At 40.9% G+C, this 21327-nt stretch overlaps 1 protein-coding gene across 3 annotated transcripts in view; it reads left to right on the top strand.

Moving 5' to 3' along the window:
* LOC122642163 (splicing factor 3B subunit 3) overlaps positions 1–21327 on the top strand; it is a 79415-nt gene that overhangs the window by 17003 nt on the left and 41085 nt on the right. For 2 of the 3 annotated variants that reach the window (XM_043835587.1, XM_043835590.1), the window contains exons 7-13: positions 243–2268; positions 3354–3664; positions 6534–6849; positions 6958–7113; positions 9928–10069; positions 13110–13186; positions 19517–19656. In XM_043835587.1, the coding sequence (XP_043691522.1) occupies positions 243–2268; positions 3354–3664; positions 6534–6849; positions 6958–7113; positions 9928–10069; positions 13110–13186; positions 19517–19656 (3168 nt within the window). The remainder of the gene's footprint in view (positions 1–242; positions 2269–3353; positions 3665–6533; positions 6850–6957; positions 7114–9927; positions 10070–13109; positions 13187–19516; positions 19657–21327) is intronic. The other variant, XM_043835588.1, reaches the window with a different exon arrangement.

The following is a 21327-nucleotide window of genomic DNA, read 5'->3' as shown; positions in this document are numbered from 1 at the left end:
ACGGCTATGGGCTGCTGGGCTCATGGAGATGTGTGCCTGCGTGGGGCCCGGTGCACATCCCGGCACGTCCAGCAGCCCAGCGCTGTTGAATGCCTCACTGGGCACTCCCTGAGCCCTGGGCTCGCAGGAGAGGAGCTGAATCCAACTTCTTATGTCTTCCTACTCATTTTACCTAAAATATTGGGACTTCTTACTGTGAGGTTGTTCCTGACTACTTGAAAGACTAAGTTTTGGTACTGCAGGAGGGGAGGAATCTTGAATGAGCTGTTGTTATTGGAATGGAACATGAGGGAGGATTCTCTTTATGTTATCTCTCAGTATACCGAAGCCGGGCCTCTTTCACTTGACATCGTTGAAGTTCCTCATGCTTATGGGTTTGCATTTCTGTTTAGGGATGGTGATGCTTTGTTGATGGATCTTAGAGATCCTCACAATCCCTCCTGTGTTTACAAAACAACATTAAGTCTTTTATCTACACCAGTTGAGGAACAAACTTCTGTTCAAGAGCCATGTAAAGGACTTGATGTTGATGATGAAGGTATTTTTAATGTTGCTGCCTGTGCATTACTGGAGCTCAGAGATTCAAAAATGGAAATCATTAAAGGTGATGACCCTATGAGTATAGATAGTGAAAGCAGTAAAGTGAATTCTACTTCCAAATGTGTGAATGCTTGGAGTTGGGAACCAGGAAACTCAACACGTTCAAGGCTGATGTTTTGTCTGAATACAGGAGAATTATTTATGATAGAGGTTTGTTCTGATTCTGATGGTATTAGAGTTAACTTATCTGATTGTTTTTACCGAGGTCCAACTTGTAAGGCACTTTTATGGGTTGAAGGTGGATTAGTTGCTGCACTTGTAGAGATGGGGGATGGGATGGTCCTGAAGTTGGAAAATGGAAAGCTAGTTTATAGTAGCCCTATTCAAAACATTGCTCCAATATTGGACATGTCGGTTGTGGATTACCATGATGAAAATCAAGACCAGATTTTTGCCTGCTGTGGAAAGGCTCCCGAAGGATCACTAAGGGTTATTCGTAGTGGTATCAGTGTAGAAAAGCTTTTGAGAACTGCTCCAATTTACCAAGGCGTTACTGGTACATGGACTGTGAGGATGAAATTAACTGATTTTTATCATTCCTTTTTAGTGCTATCATTTGTTGAAGAGACTAGGGTACTATCAGTTGGTGTGAGCTTTATTGATGTGACCGAAGCAGTTGGTTTCCAGCCTGATGTCTGCACTTTAGCATGCGGTCTTGTGGGTGATGGCTTGCTGGTCCAAATCCATGGAAATGCGGTGAGACTTTGTTTGCCAACAGTTGCTGCTCATTCTGAAGGCATCCTTTTATCTGCTGCGATTTCTACATCTTGGTCCCCTGATAAAGCAAGTATCAGTTCAGGGGCAGTTGGAAATGGTTTGATAATTGTGGCTACTTCTAATCCCTGCTTCTTATATATTCTTGGGGCTAGATCATTATCAGTGTATCATTATGAAATATATGAAATGCAACATGTGAAGCTGCAGAATGAGTTATCGTGCATATCTATACCACAAAAAAGATTTGAATGCAAACAGCTAACTTTAAATATGGCTGATAATAGTTGTGAGGTTGCCACGCCAACTGGGGTTGAGATTGGTAATTCTTTTGTTATTGGTACACATAGACCTTCAGTTGAAATTCTATCGTTTGTACCTGAAGAAGGCATAAGAATCCTTGCTAGAGGGGTCATTTCCCTGACCAATACACTAGGAACTGCTATCAGTGGGTGTGTCCCTCAAGATGTGAGGCTTGTGTTGGTTGATCGACTTTATATCCTTTCGGGTTTGAGAAATGGAATGCTTCTTAGGATGGAGTGGCCTGCTACATCCATGGCATTTCCATCAGAATTACCTAACCAAAGCCCTTTCATTCCTTTCTGCTTCGGAAATGCGGATGCTGTTCCTTCAAGTATGGCAACTCCAGCTTTAGTTGGGCAACGATATTGTGCCAGTAACGAGTGTCAAAGAGCAGAGGATAATGTCCCTGTGGATCTACAATTGATTGCCATCCGTCGGATAGGCATTACTCCTGTTTTCCTGGTTCCTTTGAGTGATTCTCTTGATGCAGATATAATTGCTCTTAGTGACAGGCCCTGGTTATTGCAAACTGCAAGGCGCAGTCTTTCATATACTTCTATCTCATTCCAACCTGCAACACATGTCACCCCTGTTTGTTCTATGGAGTGCCCTAAGGGAATTCTATTTGTTGCGGAGAACAGCCTACATTTGGTAAGCTTTCTTGTTGTGGTTGTGAAGCACTCCTTTCTAGGTTATTTTTCCTCATTGGCTGATTTGAGTTATCTCAACGTCAAGATGTTCTTTTGCAAGAGGTATTTGTCTAAAGTCAATTGAATTATTTCATTGGAAGCCTAGACAATGGATATTTTACTTCCATGGCTTTTTAATTGGATGTGAACCATTTAAGCCTGAAGAATTGGTATTTATTATGGCAGTATACCTTTTCCTGTTATGCTTAACAAAAAGGAAAGTTGAAAACTAGGATAGTTAGCTTCATTATATTGTAAAGGGGTGCTCAACTTTGACATAGGTAGCAATGTTAATGTCAAAGATCTTGTAGAAAGGGATCGAATTTCTGGAACTTGCTTCCTTTGTTCACAGCAGTATATTTTTCTAAGTTCTTGTTAGTGTGTTTTGAACAACCTTTCTTGAAATACATTCTTCATGTTTCTGAAAACTGCGACTGAGAGTTATCATCTTAGTCACCCATTTTCTATTGAAATATCTCTTTGGAAATAGGTTCATGTTTCTATTCTTTGGAGATATCAGAGAGACACATTAACTTCCTGTTTTTTTCAGAAGAAATTTTGGACTGCTGGGATTGCATTTTGGTTGTTAATCATGCACAGCCGATGGTGTCATTTGTAGAACATAAAAGATCAAAACTATGTTTTCTGTAGCAGTCATTTGATTTCAAATATATAACATTGTAGCTGTCTGCAGAATGGCAGAAACTGGATTACTTCTGTATTTCTGAAATAAAGTTTTTGAACTACTATGACTGCATATTAGGGGCTGGATTTTCTTATATGTTATTTTAGTTGTCAATGTTCATAGTTATCAAGGCGTCGCCATGGCGACACCATGGCGTCCAGGCTCCTTGGTCGCCTTGGACGCCTTGGGCACCATGGCGGGCGCCTTGCCGCCATGGCGGTGTCGCCTTGAATTTTGCCCCTCTAAAACGCCATGGTCGCTTTCCCGCCTTGATAACTATGGTTGTCATTATCAGTTGCATTCTGCATTCTGCATTCTACATTGTTAGCCTTAAAGTCACTTTTCTTAAATTTCTAGTACAGGTGGAGATGGTTCACTGTAAGAGACTTAATGTTCAGAAGTTTTATCTTGGTGGCACACCTCGGAAGGTCTTATATCACAGTGACAGCAGGTTATTACTTGTTATGAGGACAGACCTACACACTGAGTCAAGTTCATCTGACATTTGCTGTGTAGATCCTCTCAGTGGTTCAGTTCTTTCAACATACAAGTTTGAACCTGGAGAAACTGGAAAATCTATGCAGTTAGTGAAGGTTGCAAATGAACAAGTATTGGTAGTTGGGACCAGTCTGTCTTCTGGAAGAGCTATAATGCCCAGTGGGGAAGCTGAAAGGTTAAATACCTACCAGAAGCTTATCATATGTTTTCTTGTTAGTTCCAAAAATTCACTTGCCATTTAGTTGCTGTTTTAATAATTAAACTTCTGAAATTAAGTTGGAAAAATTAGTGACAGGTAAACTGTAAATGTGTTTGACAGATCTACCTTTTTTGATATATTTTTCCATGTTATTTGGACATTTTTAAGTAGGATTCCACCCATGTATGGCCCTGAACTTTTAAATACAAAAATGCTGTTTTGGATCCCTCCCATACCCTGGGTAGTCAGACTGGAAGAGTATAAATATGGATCAAATAACTTGGGTTGGTTTACTTTGGTGGAACAGGCCAACGGGGTATAGTTGTCTGAACCTTTGTTGTTTTAGTTAGGTTCAAGTATGACAGGAGTCACAGGACACCTTTACTTTTTTCCCAATAAGGTTATAACAAATAAATAGGAGAGCTAGTGATGCAGGAAGACAAACTAGACAGGGTATCAAACAGCCTCGAGGGAGGTATTTTTCCCCTCATACTCGTAAAATGCTGGGGTTCTTTCGCTAAGGAGTTGGGCCTCATTATAAGAGTTCCGGTCTGGTTTTGTTTAGAAGCTCCCATTGTATCATTTTTATGTTATATGGGTCTTAGGGGGGGGTGGTGCAGTTGTGGGTTATTTTTTGTATTGGGCGTGAAATATAAGCCCATATATGAGGTTTAAAAGTCAAGTACGAAAATTAGTTGGTTTGTCAAGTTTTTTTAGATTTCTAATGGTACTAGGAGTCCAATTGAGGTCTTGTAATTGGTTTTACTAATAGAATTTTGCTTTCTAATTTAAGTCATCATGTGAATGGGTTTTAGGGGTCAGTCTAGTATATAATTAAGCCATTAAGGGTTAGTTCTTTGCTGTAGCTTATGGTTCTTGTTGATTAATGGATTCTGATTTAGTTAGTGAAATCAATGGAGGCTTGTGTGAGTGTGTGTGTGTGTGTGTGCACGTGCACGCGCACGCGCACACATGACTACATTAGTGCTGCTGAAATCCCAGGTTTGGCTCGGTGAATTATTTCTTCTGATAGCTGGTTTCTTCTTGATCTCAGGTAACTGATTCATCCTAGTTTTCATTAGTTTATATTCCCAGTTCTTTCCTGCCAATATTCTTGTCTTTGGGGAGGTTTTGGTCTTATCAATCTTTGTTATGCTCCCTACTCACTGTCAGTGATTGTATCAATCTGAGATTTAATATTTAAAATTCTGCTTTTGTTTCCTAATAGTTCTGATTAATAAATCTAAGTTAAACTCCTCTAATAGCTGCTGCCCTATACCCGCTCTGATTTCTATTAAACTTACAGCAGCCCTAATGCAAACAACTGCTTGGTCAGTTGGTTGGTGGCTTGCCAGTTGGAGTGCATGCCCCCCAGGAGGTCAAGGGATCGACTCTCCTGGTTTGCATTTTGTGCGGAAAAAAAAGGGCACCCTCTCCCCCCCTGGTAGTTGTAGGTTTCTATTTGCTTGTCTTAGCCTTCCCTTTGTAGCTTAAGTCAGGATAGACCAAAAAAAAAAAAAAAGCAGCCCTAATTGCATCCTTTAAATAAAGTAATTTAAAAAAAAAAAACATAGCTGAAAGGTTCTGTCTAGAAGGCAACTTGACTATTTTATTGCCATCTGATCTGTTCTTTTGCGAGTTATTGAGCTTCTTCAGCTCTCCTTCTCTCCCATATTTCTGTCCTCTTTCTGATTACATTGATTTCTTCTAATTTTTCCTACTCTGATTTCAGTTGTAGCATAACATTCAGCTCTGATTTCATAATCTATCCTCACATATCAGATTCCCTGCTAAATGTTAAGTCTCTCTTAAGTTTCATATCTGTTTTTTCATTCTCAGTGTTAGTTTCTTGCAAGTTTTCTCTCTCTCCTTCTCTTATCAGCAGAATTAGGACTTTTGAGCCCTAGTATCTGCAGTACCTAGATCCTTGTGTGGACAAAGGACCATATCATTCATTTGGAAATGGGGGTATGGCAGTTCTTGGTGACTCATTGGCTAGAGAAGGGTTGGGGAGGGAGTCATTGCATATTGGGTGCTTCTCCTATCACATGAGCTGACAGAAGTAGAGGGTATCAGATTTTCTTTTTCTGCTGTCTTTTCTCCCTTAAGGAGTGACACGTTTTCTGTACATTTATGGTTAGCTGGGTGCCCGATTGAATTTTATCGTTATTCAATGGTGGGAAAAAAGAATCACCTTTAATTTTTTTTTTTTTTGGAGGGGGAGGGGGTGACATCTCTCTCTTTCTCTCCCCTTGCCCCTTTCAGGTTATGAGTGGTAGTTCTTCTTATCCTGTTGCCCTCTTTGTTGTAAACTGCAAAAAATCGTTCAGGACTCTGGTAATCCTCCCTTCTCTTGTAACTTGGAAAGTTTGCATCTGCCATTATACAAAAATGTCTTGAGTTCCTCTGTTATTCAGTTTGGAACTTATCTGTTGTTGCAATCTTGAAGTCCTGTGATCAATATCAATTTGTAATGTCTTAGTTCTTTGCTTGCCTTGATTTTTTTCTGCTTACTTTGTACTGTATTGCGTAGCTTTCCTATCATTATATCTTGTCAATTGTGTGCCTTAATTTTTAGGTTTTGCTGCTGTAGGTGAATAACTTACCAATTTCTTTTAGAGATACTCCTCTATGCCATTTGGATGCTTGATTAACAATATAATGTGGCTAATTCTGGGGGAATTCAGTTCTTTGCATGCCTATTCTTTGTTGTTATATGTATGTTATGTTATATTCTGCTTCATGCCTTCATTCCTGTTCATGCAAACTCTTTTGGCAAACCTCAATACGAATATATGCCTATGTTGCATTTCTATACTTAGTCTAACAGTTATTTTCTTAACAGTACCAAGGGGCGTCTACTTGTCCTCTGCCTTGAGCATACACAGAATTCTGCTAGCAGTTCATGGATTTTTTGTTCCAAGACGAGTTCATCTTCTCAACTAACTTCTCCATTTCGTGAAATAGTTGGGTATGCCACTGAACAACTTTCAAGCAGTAGCCTTTGCAGCAGCCCTGATGATAATAGCTGTGAGGGAGTTAAACTTGAAGAATCTGAAGTATGGCAGTGGCGGGTAGCTTACCAAACCACATTGCCTGGAATGGTACTTTCTGTATGTTCATATCTTGATCGTTACTTCTTGGCGTCTGCTGGTAATATTGTAAGTTCGCAGTCAACTATATTGTTCTCAAGATTCCAAGCTATTTTGTCTATTGAATTTGCTTATCATAGGAAGAGCTGATGGTGATTTCAAATTTCTTTCTCTCAGTTTTATGTATATTGCTTTATGCATGAGAATCCTCAGCGGGTGAAAAGGTTTGCTTTGGGGAGGACACGCTTTGCAATAACATGTTTAACCACCCAATTTACTAGGATTGCAGTTGGTGATTGCCGTGACGGAATCCTTTTCTATTCCTATCAAGAGGTATGTTAGAACTGCTTAGGTCTTCAAATAAAGGAACTGTCTAAATGACACCTCTATAGGTGTATTTAGAACTTGACACCTTTTAATTGTCCCTTATCTTATTCCCAAAAGTTCTTTAAATTAGGGGTATGGAAGTGTTTTCAAAAATAATTTGAAAGTGATTTATCATTGTGCCGTTATCTTGCGCATTTTTCGAATACATATATGAAATGACATTATTTCCCCTCTTCAGAAAAAAAGTGTTATGCTAAAAGTGTAAACAAGTATGGTTGCAAATGATTTGACACTTTAAGCGGTGTCAATAAGAAAATCCCTTAAATAAATGTCTAATCCAGTTTTTTATGGATTGTGGGAGGAGGAGATTGGGTAATTGATCACAGAGGTAGGAGGATAAATTCACTTTGGGGGGCAGACCATTTAGACTGGATGGTCAAACGTTGGAGTATGGACCATTCTTATAAGCTGTGAATTGAAATAATTAACCTAGTGGGGAATGCACACCTGAAACTCGTCTAATGAGCAACAATTCAACTGCTAGTGCAAAACTCATTTTTGTTTTGCACATATTCTTACAAAAAAAAACGACAATAGAAGTTGGGAGGAAGGACATGCATAGTCTAGGTCTTGTACCATGGAGGACCTCAGATAGAGCCTATTGGAGGGGAAGGATCCATGTAGCAGACCCTATTTAGTTGAGATTCTCCTGACTTGCTGGGCTGTGCCTCTTTCCTCTTACTTTTATCTGTCACTTTTAGTGTTCACTTTTCTTTTATTTTCCATTGTTCTTTTGTCATTTTCCATTTTTCGCTTCTCATCTCGTTTCCCATCCTTCTTTTTCCATCTCTTCTTTCCCTTTTTATTTGGTGAATAAATATATTACCAAACCCTAGGAGGGGGCAGGGGGAAAGGGGAGGGGGAATTTACAAGGAGATGGGGAGAGGGAAGAGAAGACCGGGGGGGGGGGGGAGAAAAGATACAAAATCAAGCCATCCTAGAAAGGGAAGGAGGCTGTAAAAGAGAGTTGTCTAAACCCCAGGTAACAACAATGTGCCTGTTCCTTGGGGTGTCAATAAAGGATCTATGGGGGATAGTGCTGAGCTTAGAGGAGACATCGAAAGAGATGTCTTTTCAAATCAAGTCTTAAGGATTTAGATTTGGAAGTCCATCTCCTAAGATTCCTCTCCATCCAAATCTGATGAATGGCGGAACTAAAAACAAGCTTTCTAACAATGTCACATAGAGTGTTGCCTTTGAAGGTCTCGATCATCCAGAGGGATTCTCTATCAAAGGGTAAATGTCTCCTGCTGCAGGGCCAAATGGACAAAAGGTTTTTTTTTCCAGATGGTAGATGCAAAGGGGTAAGCAAAGAAAAGGTGGGCAGTGTCCTCAAAACCATTCCAACAGAAGATGCAAAAGGGGGGGAACAAGGATATTACGATGGAGGAGGAAGGCTTGGGTAGCGAGGCATAGGTTAAGCGATCTCTAGTTCGTAAGGCTATGGCGAGGGATAGGCCTTTGAACCAGACTAGGTTGTGCCAAGGGACAGGGGGCTAGGGTTACGAACAAAATTCCAAGCTGAACTAAAGCTAAAATGGCCAGTGGGGGAGGGGAGCCAAATAACCTTATTCGCAAGAGCTGAGGGGAAGGGGAGGAGGGTGGGAGGGTGGACCAGATCTGAGAGAGGATGTTAGTAAGGGGGGAGGGGGGGGGGCCAGGAGCCAAGAGAGATGATGGAGGAGAGGGGGGCAGATTTGGGGATGGCAGAGGAATAGACCGCTCTAGTACCGAAGACATTGTAAAGGATTCCTAGGGGGTGCCAGGGTCGAGCCAAAGAGAGGTTGATGTTCCATCAACAATAGCCGTGAAGGTGGCTCTAAGGACAAAAGGGCGAAGGAGGAGAATCTTTCGCCAGACCCAAGAGGAATCAAAGCGGATGGGAACAATCCAGATGGAATCATTTTTGAGGAGATGGGAGTAGACCCAGTTGACTCAGATGGAGTCATGCTTGGGGGAGATTTTCCAGATAAGCTTTCGGATTCCCGCAGTATTTGAATCCCGGATGCGGCGAATGCCCAAACCCCCTTCAGCCTTTGGGAGGCAGATGGATTTCCAACTGATTGGATGCAGGAATTTGGAGGTTTCTTTCCCTTTCCAGAGAAAGGCACAGAAGAGGTTTTCCATGGCTTTAATAGTGGCTTTGGGGATACCGAAAATGCCACACCAGTAAGTGTAAGATGATTGGAGAACCGATCTGATGCATCAAGCCTACCTGCATAGGAGAGGTGTTTGCCCTTCCAAAGCTGGAGACGCTTGTGGATATTGTCAAGCATGGGAGTGCAATAAGGCTGAGTTTTAACTACTTTGTTTCATTGAATCCATGTAGCCGACCCCATTAAGTTGGGATAAGGCTGAGTTTGTTGTTTATTCTTACCATTAGTGATGATGTACTGGTGGATTTCTTAAATCAGACTTTGTAATGGGCAGTCAGCATGGTGAACACTACACCAGTCTGTTCTTTAACACGGACCAATGCACTTAGGACAATCTACTTTGTAATGGGCAGTCAGCATGGTGAACACCACACCAGTCTGTTCTTTGACACGGACCAATGCACTTAGGACAATCTACTAATCTAGTGTTACAGATATCATGTCTTCAGGCCTCCACTGCTTAAGCAAATTGTATCATGTTATTATTAGTTCGTGTGTTTGACTGTGTTTGACTGTGTTCTTTAGATATGCAAAACAGGATAAAAGTCTGATGGGTTGATTCTGGTCCTCTTGGACTTGCCTACTGTGCTTTCTTATGTACCAGGATCTCAGAAAACTAGAGCAGCTCTACTGTGATCCAATGCTGAGGTTAGTTGCCGACTGTACTCTAATAGACATGGACACTGCTTTTGTCTCAGATCGTAAGGGTAGCATTGCTGTCCTGTCACGGACAAGCCATTTAGAAGGTGATTTAACCCTTTCCGGATAAATTTTTGTACCTGCATTTCCTTTTTTTGGGGTGAAATAGTGACCATAGTTTTCTGCCAGTATGGATTAGACTCCTATGGTTCAGATTCATATTTTAAGCTTATTCTGCTCTTTTGTCCCTTTAAAAGTTATTGAAAATCTACTGTTATTTGTAGTTTTCTTTGTTGTTGCTTTTTATAAGTTTGGAAATTAATTCATGCTGTACTTTCTTGCTAGTATGGCTTGGTGAATGATCGGACTTGCAATTGTAAGTTTTCAAGTCTTAGTTTGACCTGGATCAAGAACAAAGTTGTTTTCAGGATTCCAAATGAATTTTTAGAGCATGTCCAAATCTAACAAGAAAGATAAAAAAATCTTAATTCTTTTGGAATTTTTATTCATGGCCACTTGGCCTACTCCCCCACATACTTTCCTGTTTTCCTAAATCTTCTTTTACGTTTTTCTTCTCTATATCTTTGGTTTTCTTTCTTATATTGTTGGAGATAGTACCGATTTCATTCAGGTGACCGTGACAACTGGTGAGAAATCTCAGAGTTATTTGAATTCCATTGAATTTTAAACCCTTATATTTGTATGCCTAGAGTTGCTCAACACTTTCTTTTGATAATTCTTGTGTAGTTTTCATCTATCATTTCTTGATTCTAGCTCCAACAATAATGTATATTATTAAGAGTTTCCTTGTCTTTATATGTATACCTCCCCTATAATGCATTTATTTTAGTTTTTTCTGTTCCAGTGGCTTTTTTGATATTTTGCCAGTATGTTTTCTGTGTGTCTCCCAGTCATTGAACTAAAACTCGCGAGATCTCGGTTTTTCCTAGGGTCGAGACGAGATGACATATGAAACAAAAAAGTGCAATATCTCGTCGAGATCTTTGGTTGACTTCGATCTCGACCCAACTCAGCTTATAAAACTTCCAGATCTTTAAGTATCTCGACCGAGAGGCTGTTCCATGAGCTGCTGCCTTTGGGTTTTCACCATTTTTGAGCTGGATTTCTTCGGAGAAGCTGCTGCCGGCATCATTCAGATACACCACAGCAAGATTAGTGCATGATTTGTGGTTCTTTACATCAATAAAAGTGACCAGATTACTTTTACATCAAGACAAGCTCCGGGAGAGCCGCCTGCGATGGTATGGTCATGTCCAACGGAGACCCATGAATGCACCAGTAAGGAAAAGTGACCAGATTCAGCTTAATGGAGCTAAAAGGGGTAGGGGCAGGCCTAAGATGACTATTGGTGAAGTGGTAAGAAAGGATATGCATGTGGTAGGGCTCGACCCTAGTATGACTGCGGATAGAGTTGTTTGGAGGACAAGGATCCGTATAGCCGACCCTTTGTAGGGGGATGTTCCTAGGATGCTGCTTTGACTATTGCTTCGACTCCTACCTTTACTTATTTTCCTTTTTTACTTTTTATCTCTATTGCTTCGACTCCTACCTTTACTTATTTTTCTTTTTTACTTTTTATCTCTCTTGCATCCTTTATTGGCTTAGCATCTATTGGATCCATGTAGCCGACCCCATTTAGTTGGGATAAGGCTATGGTTGTTGTTGTTGTTGTCGTTGTTATTGTACATCAATTTTGAAGAACTTGAGTTTGACAATCAAAGCACTGGGTCAGGTTTTGGGCCCATATTCCCAGTCCCAAACCAGCTACACCCATACATGCCTCAATATGATAGTAGCAGTGGATCTCACGCCTCATGGCAACCGCCTCTTCTTTACCCTAGGATAGGGGACTTGACATATGTTGATGACAACACTTATATGAGTGTTGTGGCAAACTATGTGCAACATTGCATCAACACTATGACATGGGAAGATGAATACGTGTGTCAATCACATTTTATGGGATGATAAAATGTGATATGTTAAACAGATTGATGTATTGTGCACTTTAACATTTCTAATGCTTATTTTAGTTGTTTTACATTAATTGAATGTTTTGATTACTTTCTATTACTAAATTATGTGGTAGACTGTAGTAAGGTATTTTAGTACGTCATCGACCACCAACCTAGGGTCCGAAGTGAAACTCCTATTTAGACTTTGTTTTTGCAAAATCTGATAGTGCCATCGTATTTAAAACCCCTAAAATAGGCCGAGTACCAAGTTTCAGACCCAAACTAGGTCTTAAACCCACCAAAACCAGCCTTTGAGTTGAAAAAAAAAATATACACCAACTCGACCGAGATCTCGGTTTTTTCCAAAGTCTAAATCTGGTCGAGTTCCGAGTTTTAGTTCCATGCTCCCAGTTTAATCTCTAAGAACTGCTACCATGGTTTAAAATATCCGATACCATTACAATGTTGCTCTTTGCACTTCAGATTGGATCTCTACATGGAATAACCAGTTCTCTGATGCTATGCTTTAAAATACATGGATTGTACAGTTCACTGACTAATAAAAAACAATTTTTTTTTTTAACTTTTAAATTTTAAATTTCTGGTCTTCTTTTCTTGTCTTTGATCCTCCTTACTGCTCCATAAACAACAACAACAACAAACTCAGTCTTTTCCCAACTTAATAGGGTTGGCTACATGGATCCAAACAAAACAAAATAGAGAAAACCAGAGTTATTCTCAAAAACAAAAGGGGAAGGAAAGATAAATGGAAGATGGGAAAGAGATGAGACATGACAAAGGAAAAGACAAATGGAAGATGGGAAATAAAGGAAAGATGAAAGGTAGTAAGAGGAAAAAGGCACAGCCCAACACGTAGGATAATCTCAGCTAAATGGGGTTAATACTAATATCAGACCCTTTATTTTATTTATTTTTTAATGATCGTGTGTCAGCAGTTAATGGTTAGTAGATGAAGATTGGTTTTGAACCTTCTCTGCTCTCTTCAAGCATCCTCTCACCCCTCTCCCTTCTGTATTCTTCTTTTTCAGTTTCAACTTCATTAACTTTACTACAGCAGTGTTGTTTTAGATGACATTTCTATAAATTCTTCTAGTATTCATTACTTCTGCATTCTTATATGTTCCTATTGTCTTTTAATTTTATGTCTCAGATAACGCAAGCCCAGAATCCAACTTAACTCTAAGTTGTTCATATTACATAGGGGAGATAGCCATGAGCATCACGAAGGTAAGTTTTATGACTATTGAGTTGCAATCTGAGTATCTTATGCTGAAATAGTTCTGCAGATTTTAGGTCTTGTTAAAATAGTATGATCACATTAGACTGGAAGTTGTGGGTTGCAGTGAGTGCCATCAGTAGTGATTGCAATTCAACGAATGCCAAAAAATTCTTCTTCTACTCACAATTCTCCCCTCCCTTTTTTTTTGGTTCGGGTGGGGGGAGAGGTGGGTGGTGGCAAGTTGTGCTTTATTAAGAAGAGAATTGAGCACTTATCAAATAGTGTGAATCATGGTGCAGAAAAAAAAAACCCCCCTAAGAGGAAAGGACACAGGAGGGGACAAACAAAAAAAATAGAGAAGTTGAAAAAACATGGCCAAGCTTTTATGGATCCATAATTCAACTCTACTTTAGATCTGTCGTTTTTGGCAAGCCAATTTTGAGTTATCTGATCCTTAATAAAAAAAAATCCAAAATAAAAAGAAAAATAATGAAAATGATGAAAAATATTCTGAAATGACTCATAGGAAACATTAGGGTGCAGGTTTTTGGCACTGATAACTTTGGGAATTGTGACTTGTGTCAATGAGACACAATCACATGTCTATTTATAATAAATGCAATGAGAGTACACGGACAGAAATGCCCCTAGGGCAACACAACATAAAACACCTAGGACAATTCTACCCTTATATCCCATATTACAACACTCCCCCTCAAGTTGGAGCATGGATATCACACATGCCCAACTTGCATACAAGAGGACAAAAAACTTTACTATTCAACCCCTCAGTAAAGATATCAGCTAACTGGTCGCTAGACTTGACAAAGGGAATATAGATCAGTCCTTGCTCGAGTTTCTCTTTGATGAAATGACGATCTATCTCCACATGCTTGGTGTGATCATGTTGGACAGGGTTATGGGCAATACTAATAGCAGACTTGTCACAATACAACATCATGGGCAGTGAAGTAGGAATTGCCAAATCGTGCAGTAGTCCCTGAAGCCACATCAACTCACATATGTCATGGGACATGGCACGAAATTCAGCCTCAGCACTAGAACGGGCAACAACAATTTGTTTCTTACTTCACCAGGTCACCAAATTACTTCCAACAAGAGTACAGTAGTCAGAAGTAAACCGAGGGTCATCAGGGGAACTAGCCCAATCAGAGTCTGTATAAGCTTCCACCGCAAATGATCATAAGGAGAAAATAAAATTCCCTTGCCTGGAGCAGCCTTTAAATACCTAAGGATACGGAGTACATCATCCCAATGAGTGGAATAAGGATCATGCATGTATTGACTCACCATGTTGATAGCAAATGCAATATCCGGCTTGGTATGGGTAAGGTAGATCAGCTTCCCAACCAATCTCTGATATCTCCCTTTGTCTACAGGGTCACCTGTTTTACTAGAGAGACGAACATTAGCTTCAAGAGGGGTATCGGCTGGCTTGTACCCCAACATTCCAGTCTCTGATAGTAAATCCAGGGTGTATTTCCGCTGAGAGAGAAATACTCCGTTGGTATAATGGGCAACCTCAATGCCCAAAAAATATCGTAGGGGCCCCAATTCCTTGTATCTCAAATTCCTTCCCAAGAAGTAGTTTCAAGCTTTCAATTTCCTTCAAATTGCTGCCTGTGACAACTATATCATCCACATAAGCAATGAGGATGTCAATTTTGGTTCCTGACTTTTTGATGAAGAGGGTGTGATCAACATTACTCTGGGTATATCCAAACTTCACCATAGCACTGTGGAATCTGCCAAACCATGCTCTAGGAGACTGCTTTAAGCCATAGAGAGCACGTTTGAGCTTGCATACCTTCCCATGAGTTTCCCTAGTAGCAAATCCCGGAGGAACATCTAGGTAAACTTCTTCTTCTTCTAACTCCCCATGAAATGCATTCTTCACATCCAACTATTGCAGCTCCCAACCAATATTGACATCACATGATAATATTACCCAGATGGTGTTCATCTTGGCAACCGGGGCAAAGGTTTCCTGATAGCCAAGACCATGTGTTTGGGTAAACCTCGTAGCAACCAATCTAGCTTTGTATCTTTCCACTGTGCCATCAGAATCTTGCTTGACTGTGAAAACCCACTTGCAACTGACTGTTTTTTTCTGGGGAGGAAGTGGTACTAAATCCCAAATGCCATTTTTTGCAAGGGCATGCATTTCCTCCATCATAGCTGCCTTCCATTTAGGGTCTTGAAGGGCCTCCTGCTAGTTCTTAGGAATAGAAACAGAGGACAAGGAAGTCACAAATGCACGATATACAGGGGATTGAGACTAATACGACACAACTTGAGAAATAGGGTGTTGCGTACAAGTTCTAACCCCTTTGCGATGTGCAACATGTAAGTCCAAAGAAGTATATGAAATAATGGGAAGCGGTGATGGATCAGAAATGTTACCTGGATGTGATGGATCTGGTGCAGGAGGAGCCGTTGGATCTGGAGTAGCTGTAGTGGTGTCAAGTTGCAACGCACGACGAGAGCGTTGGCGAGTGCAGGTTTGAATAACAGGGGGTGGAATAACAGTAGGTTGAGTTTCCTTTGGAATGGAAGACTCCCCCTGAACCAAAGACATGGGAAGAGATGACACAGGCATATCAGGCTTATCGACACTAACCAGCTCACCCTCTTGACGAGATGCCATATCATAAAAAGGGACAGCTTCATTAAACATAACATCCATGGTGACAAACATCCTACGAGAAGGGGGATGGTAGTAGCGGTAGCCCTTTTGGGTAGGAGAGTAACCCACAAAAATACACTTAAAGCCCTACGGTGCTAATTTACTGGGGTGTTAGTGGTTTCAAACATAACACACAACTAAAAATTTTGGGCGGAATAATAAAGGTGGCGGAACCCTGAAGAACCTGAATGGGAGATTTAAAATCAAGGACATGGGTAGGCATGCGGTTAATTAAATAGGCAACAGTTATAACAGTTTCACCCCAATAATGGGAAGGGACATTCATTTCATAGAAAAGGGCACGGGCAACCTCCAAGAGGTGACGGTTCTTACGTTCAGCTACCTCATTCTGAGCCGGAGTGTCAACACAACTGGTTTGATGTAAAATACCATGAGATGCAAGATATGCCTGGAATGCCCCATCAAAATATTCTCTCCCGTTATCACTACGGAGAGTTTTTATTTGAGCATCATACTAGGTTTGAACAAAAGAATGAAAGTTTTTAAAACAGGAAAATACCTTATTTTTATGATGCATCAAATAAATCCAAGTGCCACGGGTGTAGCAATCAATAAAAGAAACAAACCATTTATACCTAGAAAGAGAAGAGCAATGGGTAGGGCCCCACACATCAGAATGAATTAACATAAAAGGTGAAGTGCTTCTAGAATTTAAAGAAGAATATGAAGAACGAGTTTGCTTGGCTAAAACACAAGCATCACAAAAAACATCCTTCTCTTTACAACCAGAAAATAATTTTGGAAAAGTTTTAACTAAAGTGCCCATAGGAGGGTGGCCTAAACGGCGATGCCAAAGCAACAACTCAGGAGAACCAGACGACTACGCAACAGTGGGATAAGCATGTCGCAGAGAAGAAGAAGTGACATCAAGAAAATAAAGACCTCCATCAGCTTTACCAGATCCAATTGTTTCTCCTGTTACAAGATCCTGAAATAAACAATGGGAGGGAAAAAAAGTTACTTTGCAATTAAGCTATGAGATGACTAATGGAGTGAAGGTTTGTAGCAAAATTCGGAACATGTAAAACTGAATGTACAGACATGGTAGGAGAACAAGTGATGGTTCCCTTCCCAAAGATGGATGAAAGAGAACCATTAGCAATGCGAACTTTATCCTTACCAGAACATGGGGAATATGTAGAGAAAAGATTTGCCTTACCAGTCATATGGTCGAAGGCATCAGAATCAAGGATCCAACAATTGGAAATGGTAGAGTGACATAAATAAGCAAAAGAAATACCTAGTATGTCAGAAGAAATCAAAGTAGAAGTAGAACCAGAAGCAAAACTGGCATTGGAGTCCAACTTTGTAACCAAATGGCGCAACAACTTAGCCATTTCATCTGGAGCATCGGCGGGAGGACCAATGGGAGGAGGAACGGTACCAATAGGTGTATCAGGTACCACGGTTTCAGTAATGTGGGCAGCTGGTCTCCCATGACCACGACCCTTAGTACTAGTAGTGGTAGGGCGCCCATGAAGCCTCTAACAAAAATCCTTGGTGTGCCTCTCCTTCCCGCAGTAATCACATTTTGTAGGTTCTTTATCAAAACGATCACTGGGGTGCGAAGGGTTACCTTTAGGTGGTGCAGGAGAACCAGATAGAAGAGCCGATCTCTCCTGGGAAGAAGGGGGCATCATGGCATTGCGTCGACTATCCTCCAGTTGGATCAGTGAATTTGCCTGCTCCAAGGTGGGAAAGGGATCCCTGCTAAGAACCTGGGCACGGAGTTGATCGTACTCTACATTCAGCCCAACAAGAAATCGTACACCCTGAATTTATCCTCCCGTTTCTTGAACTTGATCGTATCTTCAGGTGTAGAAGCTTGAAAAGTGTCATAAAAATCTAACTGTTGCCACAGACTTCGGGACAGGCTGAGTTCTTTCTGCGTGGTCTCATGAAGTTTCTTTTGTAACTCATAGACCTGGGCATCATTCCCAACTTGAGAGGAAGTCTCCTGAGCGGCCTTCCAAATTTTTGCAGCAGTGTCAAGCAACAAATAACCACGAGCAAGTTGTGGCGTCATGCTGGAAAGCAAATAAGACATCACAAGGGAGTTGGAAGAACTCCATTTGTCTTGTTCAGGACCTGTAGTGAGGGGCTTCTCTTTTGCACTAGTGAGATAACCCACAAATCTGCGAGAATCGATGTTGAGATAGCAAGATCTGGGCCACGTCAAATAGTTGCTGCCATCCAGTCGAACGGCACAAGCAGGGAAAGTGAGAACACCATTGTGAGAACCACGGACTGGCATCTCCAAAGTAGATGTAGCAGAAGAATTAGTCTCCTATCATGACAAGGTGCGGAAAAAACACTCAACCACAGATCAGAGAAAAAAAAGGGAAAATTCTGATCATCAACAGATCTGATAAAAAAGGTCTTCAAAAAAGAGATCACAGCCAATTTAGATCATGGGGAGAGGCTGAAGCCAAAAAAGGAGGGAAAAAGAAGCCCTTGGTGATGAAACCAACACCACCGAGGGGTGGCAGAACAAGGGAGGTGCAACTCCCTGCCTCTCGGTGACGCTAGAAAGGAAACCGAGAAAGAGGGGGTCACACGGGAGATGGCGGCAACGGTAGGTGATTGCAAAAGAGGGTAAATCGGCCACATTAAAAGTACCTTCTGGGGAGGTCTGTTTGATATCCAAAAACTGCTCAGCAACATTTGGACAGGTGGGTAATGTTGGGGTAAACCAGAAAAGTTTGATGGCGGTGCTAGGGAAAGAAAAAGGGAGAAAGGAAGACAGAAAGAGAGATGGCGGTGGCGGTGGGAAACCCTGGGTTGATTCTCTCTGGTCTGATACCATGATGACTTTGGGAATTGTGACTTGTGTCAATGAGACACAATCACATGTCTATTTATAATAAATGCAATGAGAGTACAAGGATAGAAATGCCCTTAGGGCAACACAACATAAAACACCTAGGACAATTCTACCCTTATATCCCATATTACTATAGGCACCAAAAGTGACGGAAGCCATTTCATTACTGTCTGCTATATGTCATGCCCCCCCCCCCCCTCCAATATATATATATATATATATATATATAAAAATAAAAAGGTAAAAGTTTTCTGTTGTTATTTCATTAAAGTTATGTATCTGTAGTTGTGTGGCTTCTGTCACTGTTGGCTATACCTTCCATTTTTTATTCTGTTACTGGATTATGCATTAGTAATTTAGTATTTTGTTGAGGCAAAGAAAAAGTTGTACATCTTTACTTGTGTATGAGCTGTACACACTAAGTACAGAAAATACATCGCATTCACAAATTAATCACTCCCATGTCGCATTCTCAGATAAAAAAAAAACACTCCCATCAGTCCCATGTGATGGATCTGAATTCTGAAATCATCCCTAAGAGAATCAGCTTGAACTCCTCAAAGTTGAAATCCATTCCACTAGAGAAAACCTTGTTTCATTCAGGTTTTTTTACGGTTAAAATTTAAGATGGTGTGTAAAATGGATATATAGTGCACTGCTTTGTTGTCATGCATATGTTTCACTTGTAACATGTGAAGATCTTTCTCTCCCTAGTTTCCCTTCACATCCAAACCTGTTTGGTAAGACTGCAATAATCCTGAGTTAATTACTTATTATTTCTTGTAGGGCTCATTTTCGTACAAACTTCCAGCAGATGATGTTCTGAAGGGCTATGATAGTACTAACACAGTCATGGATTCGTCCCACAACACTATTGTGGCTAGTACACTGTTAGGGAGTGTAATGATCTTCATTCCTATTACAAGGTACGATCAAATTTAGCCCAGATAGTTGAAACTTTTTGTTGTTTGATATTAATAAAGGAAATTAATGTATTTCTTAATCATGGGGCTGAGCAGAGGTATCCTAATCATGGTCAAGGTTCGAAAACTCAGGTCTAGGAGGCATCTCGGCCCAGCCAAAACCGAGACGAGTCGAGATCTCGGCGAGTTACTGCATTTTTTTATTTTTTTTGACTTGGACCCCCAACCGGTGGGTTTTACACATATTTTGGGTCTGAAACTTGGTATTCAGCCTATTTCAGGCCATTTAAACACAATGACATGCCCAGATTTCCCAAAAAACAAGTCCAAATATGAGTTTCACTTTGGACCATAGGTTGGTAGGCGACGAGTCGTACTAAAACAACCTACTCTTCACATAATTTAGTAATAAATAGCAAATTAGCAATCAAAACATTCAATTTAGTACATATCAATCAAAACATTTAAATAAAAAGTACATTGCATCAATCTTCTCTGAATTTGTTACATAAAATGTGATCGAGTAATGAATTCTTCCCCATATTGATCCACAAAGAATTCCCATGTCATAGAATTGCTGAAGTGTTGCACATAGTGTAACACAACCTCCATATAAGTGTTGTCATCAACATATACCAAACTCCCTATCCTAGGGTACATGGGAGGCTATTGGTATGAGGTGTGAGATCCACTGCTACTGTCATATTGAGTTTGAGGCGTGTATGGCTGGTTTGAGACTGGGAATATGTACCCAAAACCTGACCCAGTGCTTTGATTGTCAAACTTAACTGCTGACTGCCCAAACTAACCATAGCCACTATATTCAGAACCGGTGCTCTCCTGGTCATAGTCATAGCCATGATGATGCTGAGATGAATGCCATGACTGATGCTCACTAGTAGTATCTATACTCATGCTTCCGAAACTTGCAAGCATGGTGTTCATACTGTTGTCATCATCCTGAGCATGTGAGTGTTTGCGACCCTTCTTTTTGTTGTATGTTTTAGTGTGGCCACCATGGTCTTGATCTTGAGTGGCATGCGTAAACTGAGACTCACCTGTGAAATGCACAGGGTCCTTCTGCGTTTCCACTTCATACTGGTATTCCTCGCGCATCCCCTCATGACGATCATCATAATAACCACCACTCTGCATGCCACCACCACCGCTACCATCACCATCACCACCATCACCACTGTCATCATCACCACCAGGACTTCTTACAACAGGCTCAAAAGGTCTCGATGACTCTGAATGTGCACGCCCCTCTTGCGACATATAGTCCTCAACATCCGTACCGGTTACAGACGCAATGGTGGGGTTAGGACCACCCCCAGGCTGATTCATATCAGGTGTACCACGATCCCTCACCCACTGGAATAGGGGATCCTCATCATCATGAGTCCTGGAAAATGTTGGACAGTTCAATGGGTTCTTTGTCATTGGCTTCAATTCCTTCACGTATGTGCCTCATCCTTAATCTCATATTGTAGTGCACATACACAAGCTGCTCCAGTCGTTCGCTACCCAACCTGTTCCGCCTCTTTGAATGTATCAATGAGAATATACTCCAGTTGCGCTCGCATCCGGAGGATGAACAAGTTTGTGAGAGCACTCTCACTGCTACCTTCCTCAGGTTGGGTGAACTTGTACCAGAAAGTACCCACTAGTCGG

The sequence above is a fragment of the Telopea speciosissima genome, chromosome 10 (assembly GCF_018873765.1).
Source record: "Telopea speciosissima isolate NSW1024214 ecotype Mountain lineage chromosome 10, Tspe_v1, whole genome shotgun sequence".
NCBI lineage: Eukaryota > Viridiplantae > Streptophyta > Magnoliopsida > Proteales > Proteaceae > Telopea > Telopea speciosissima.
Note: the sequence above shows the minus strand (reverse complement) of the source record. Positions and strands in the feature narration are given on the sequence as shown.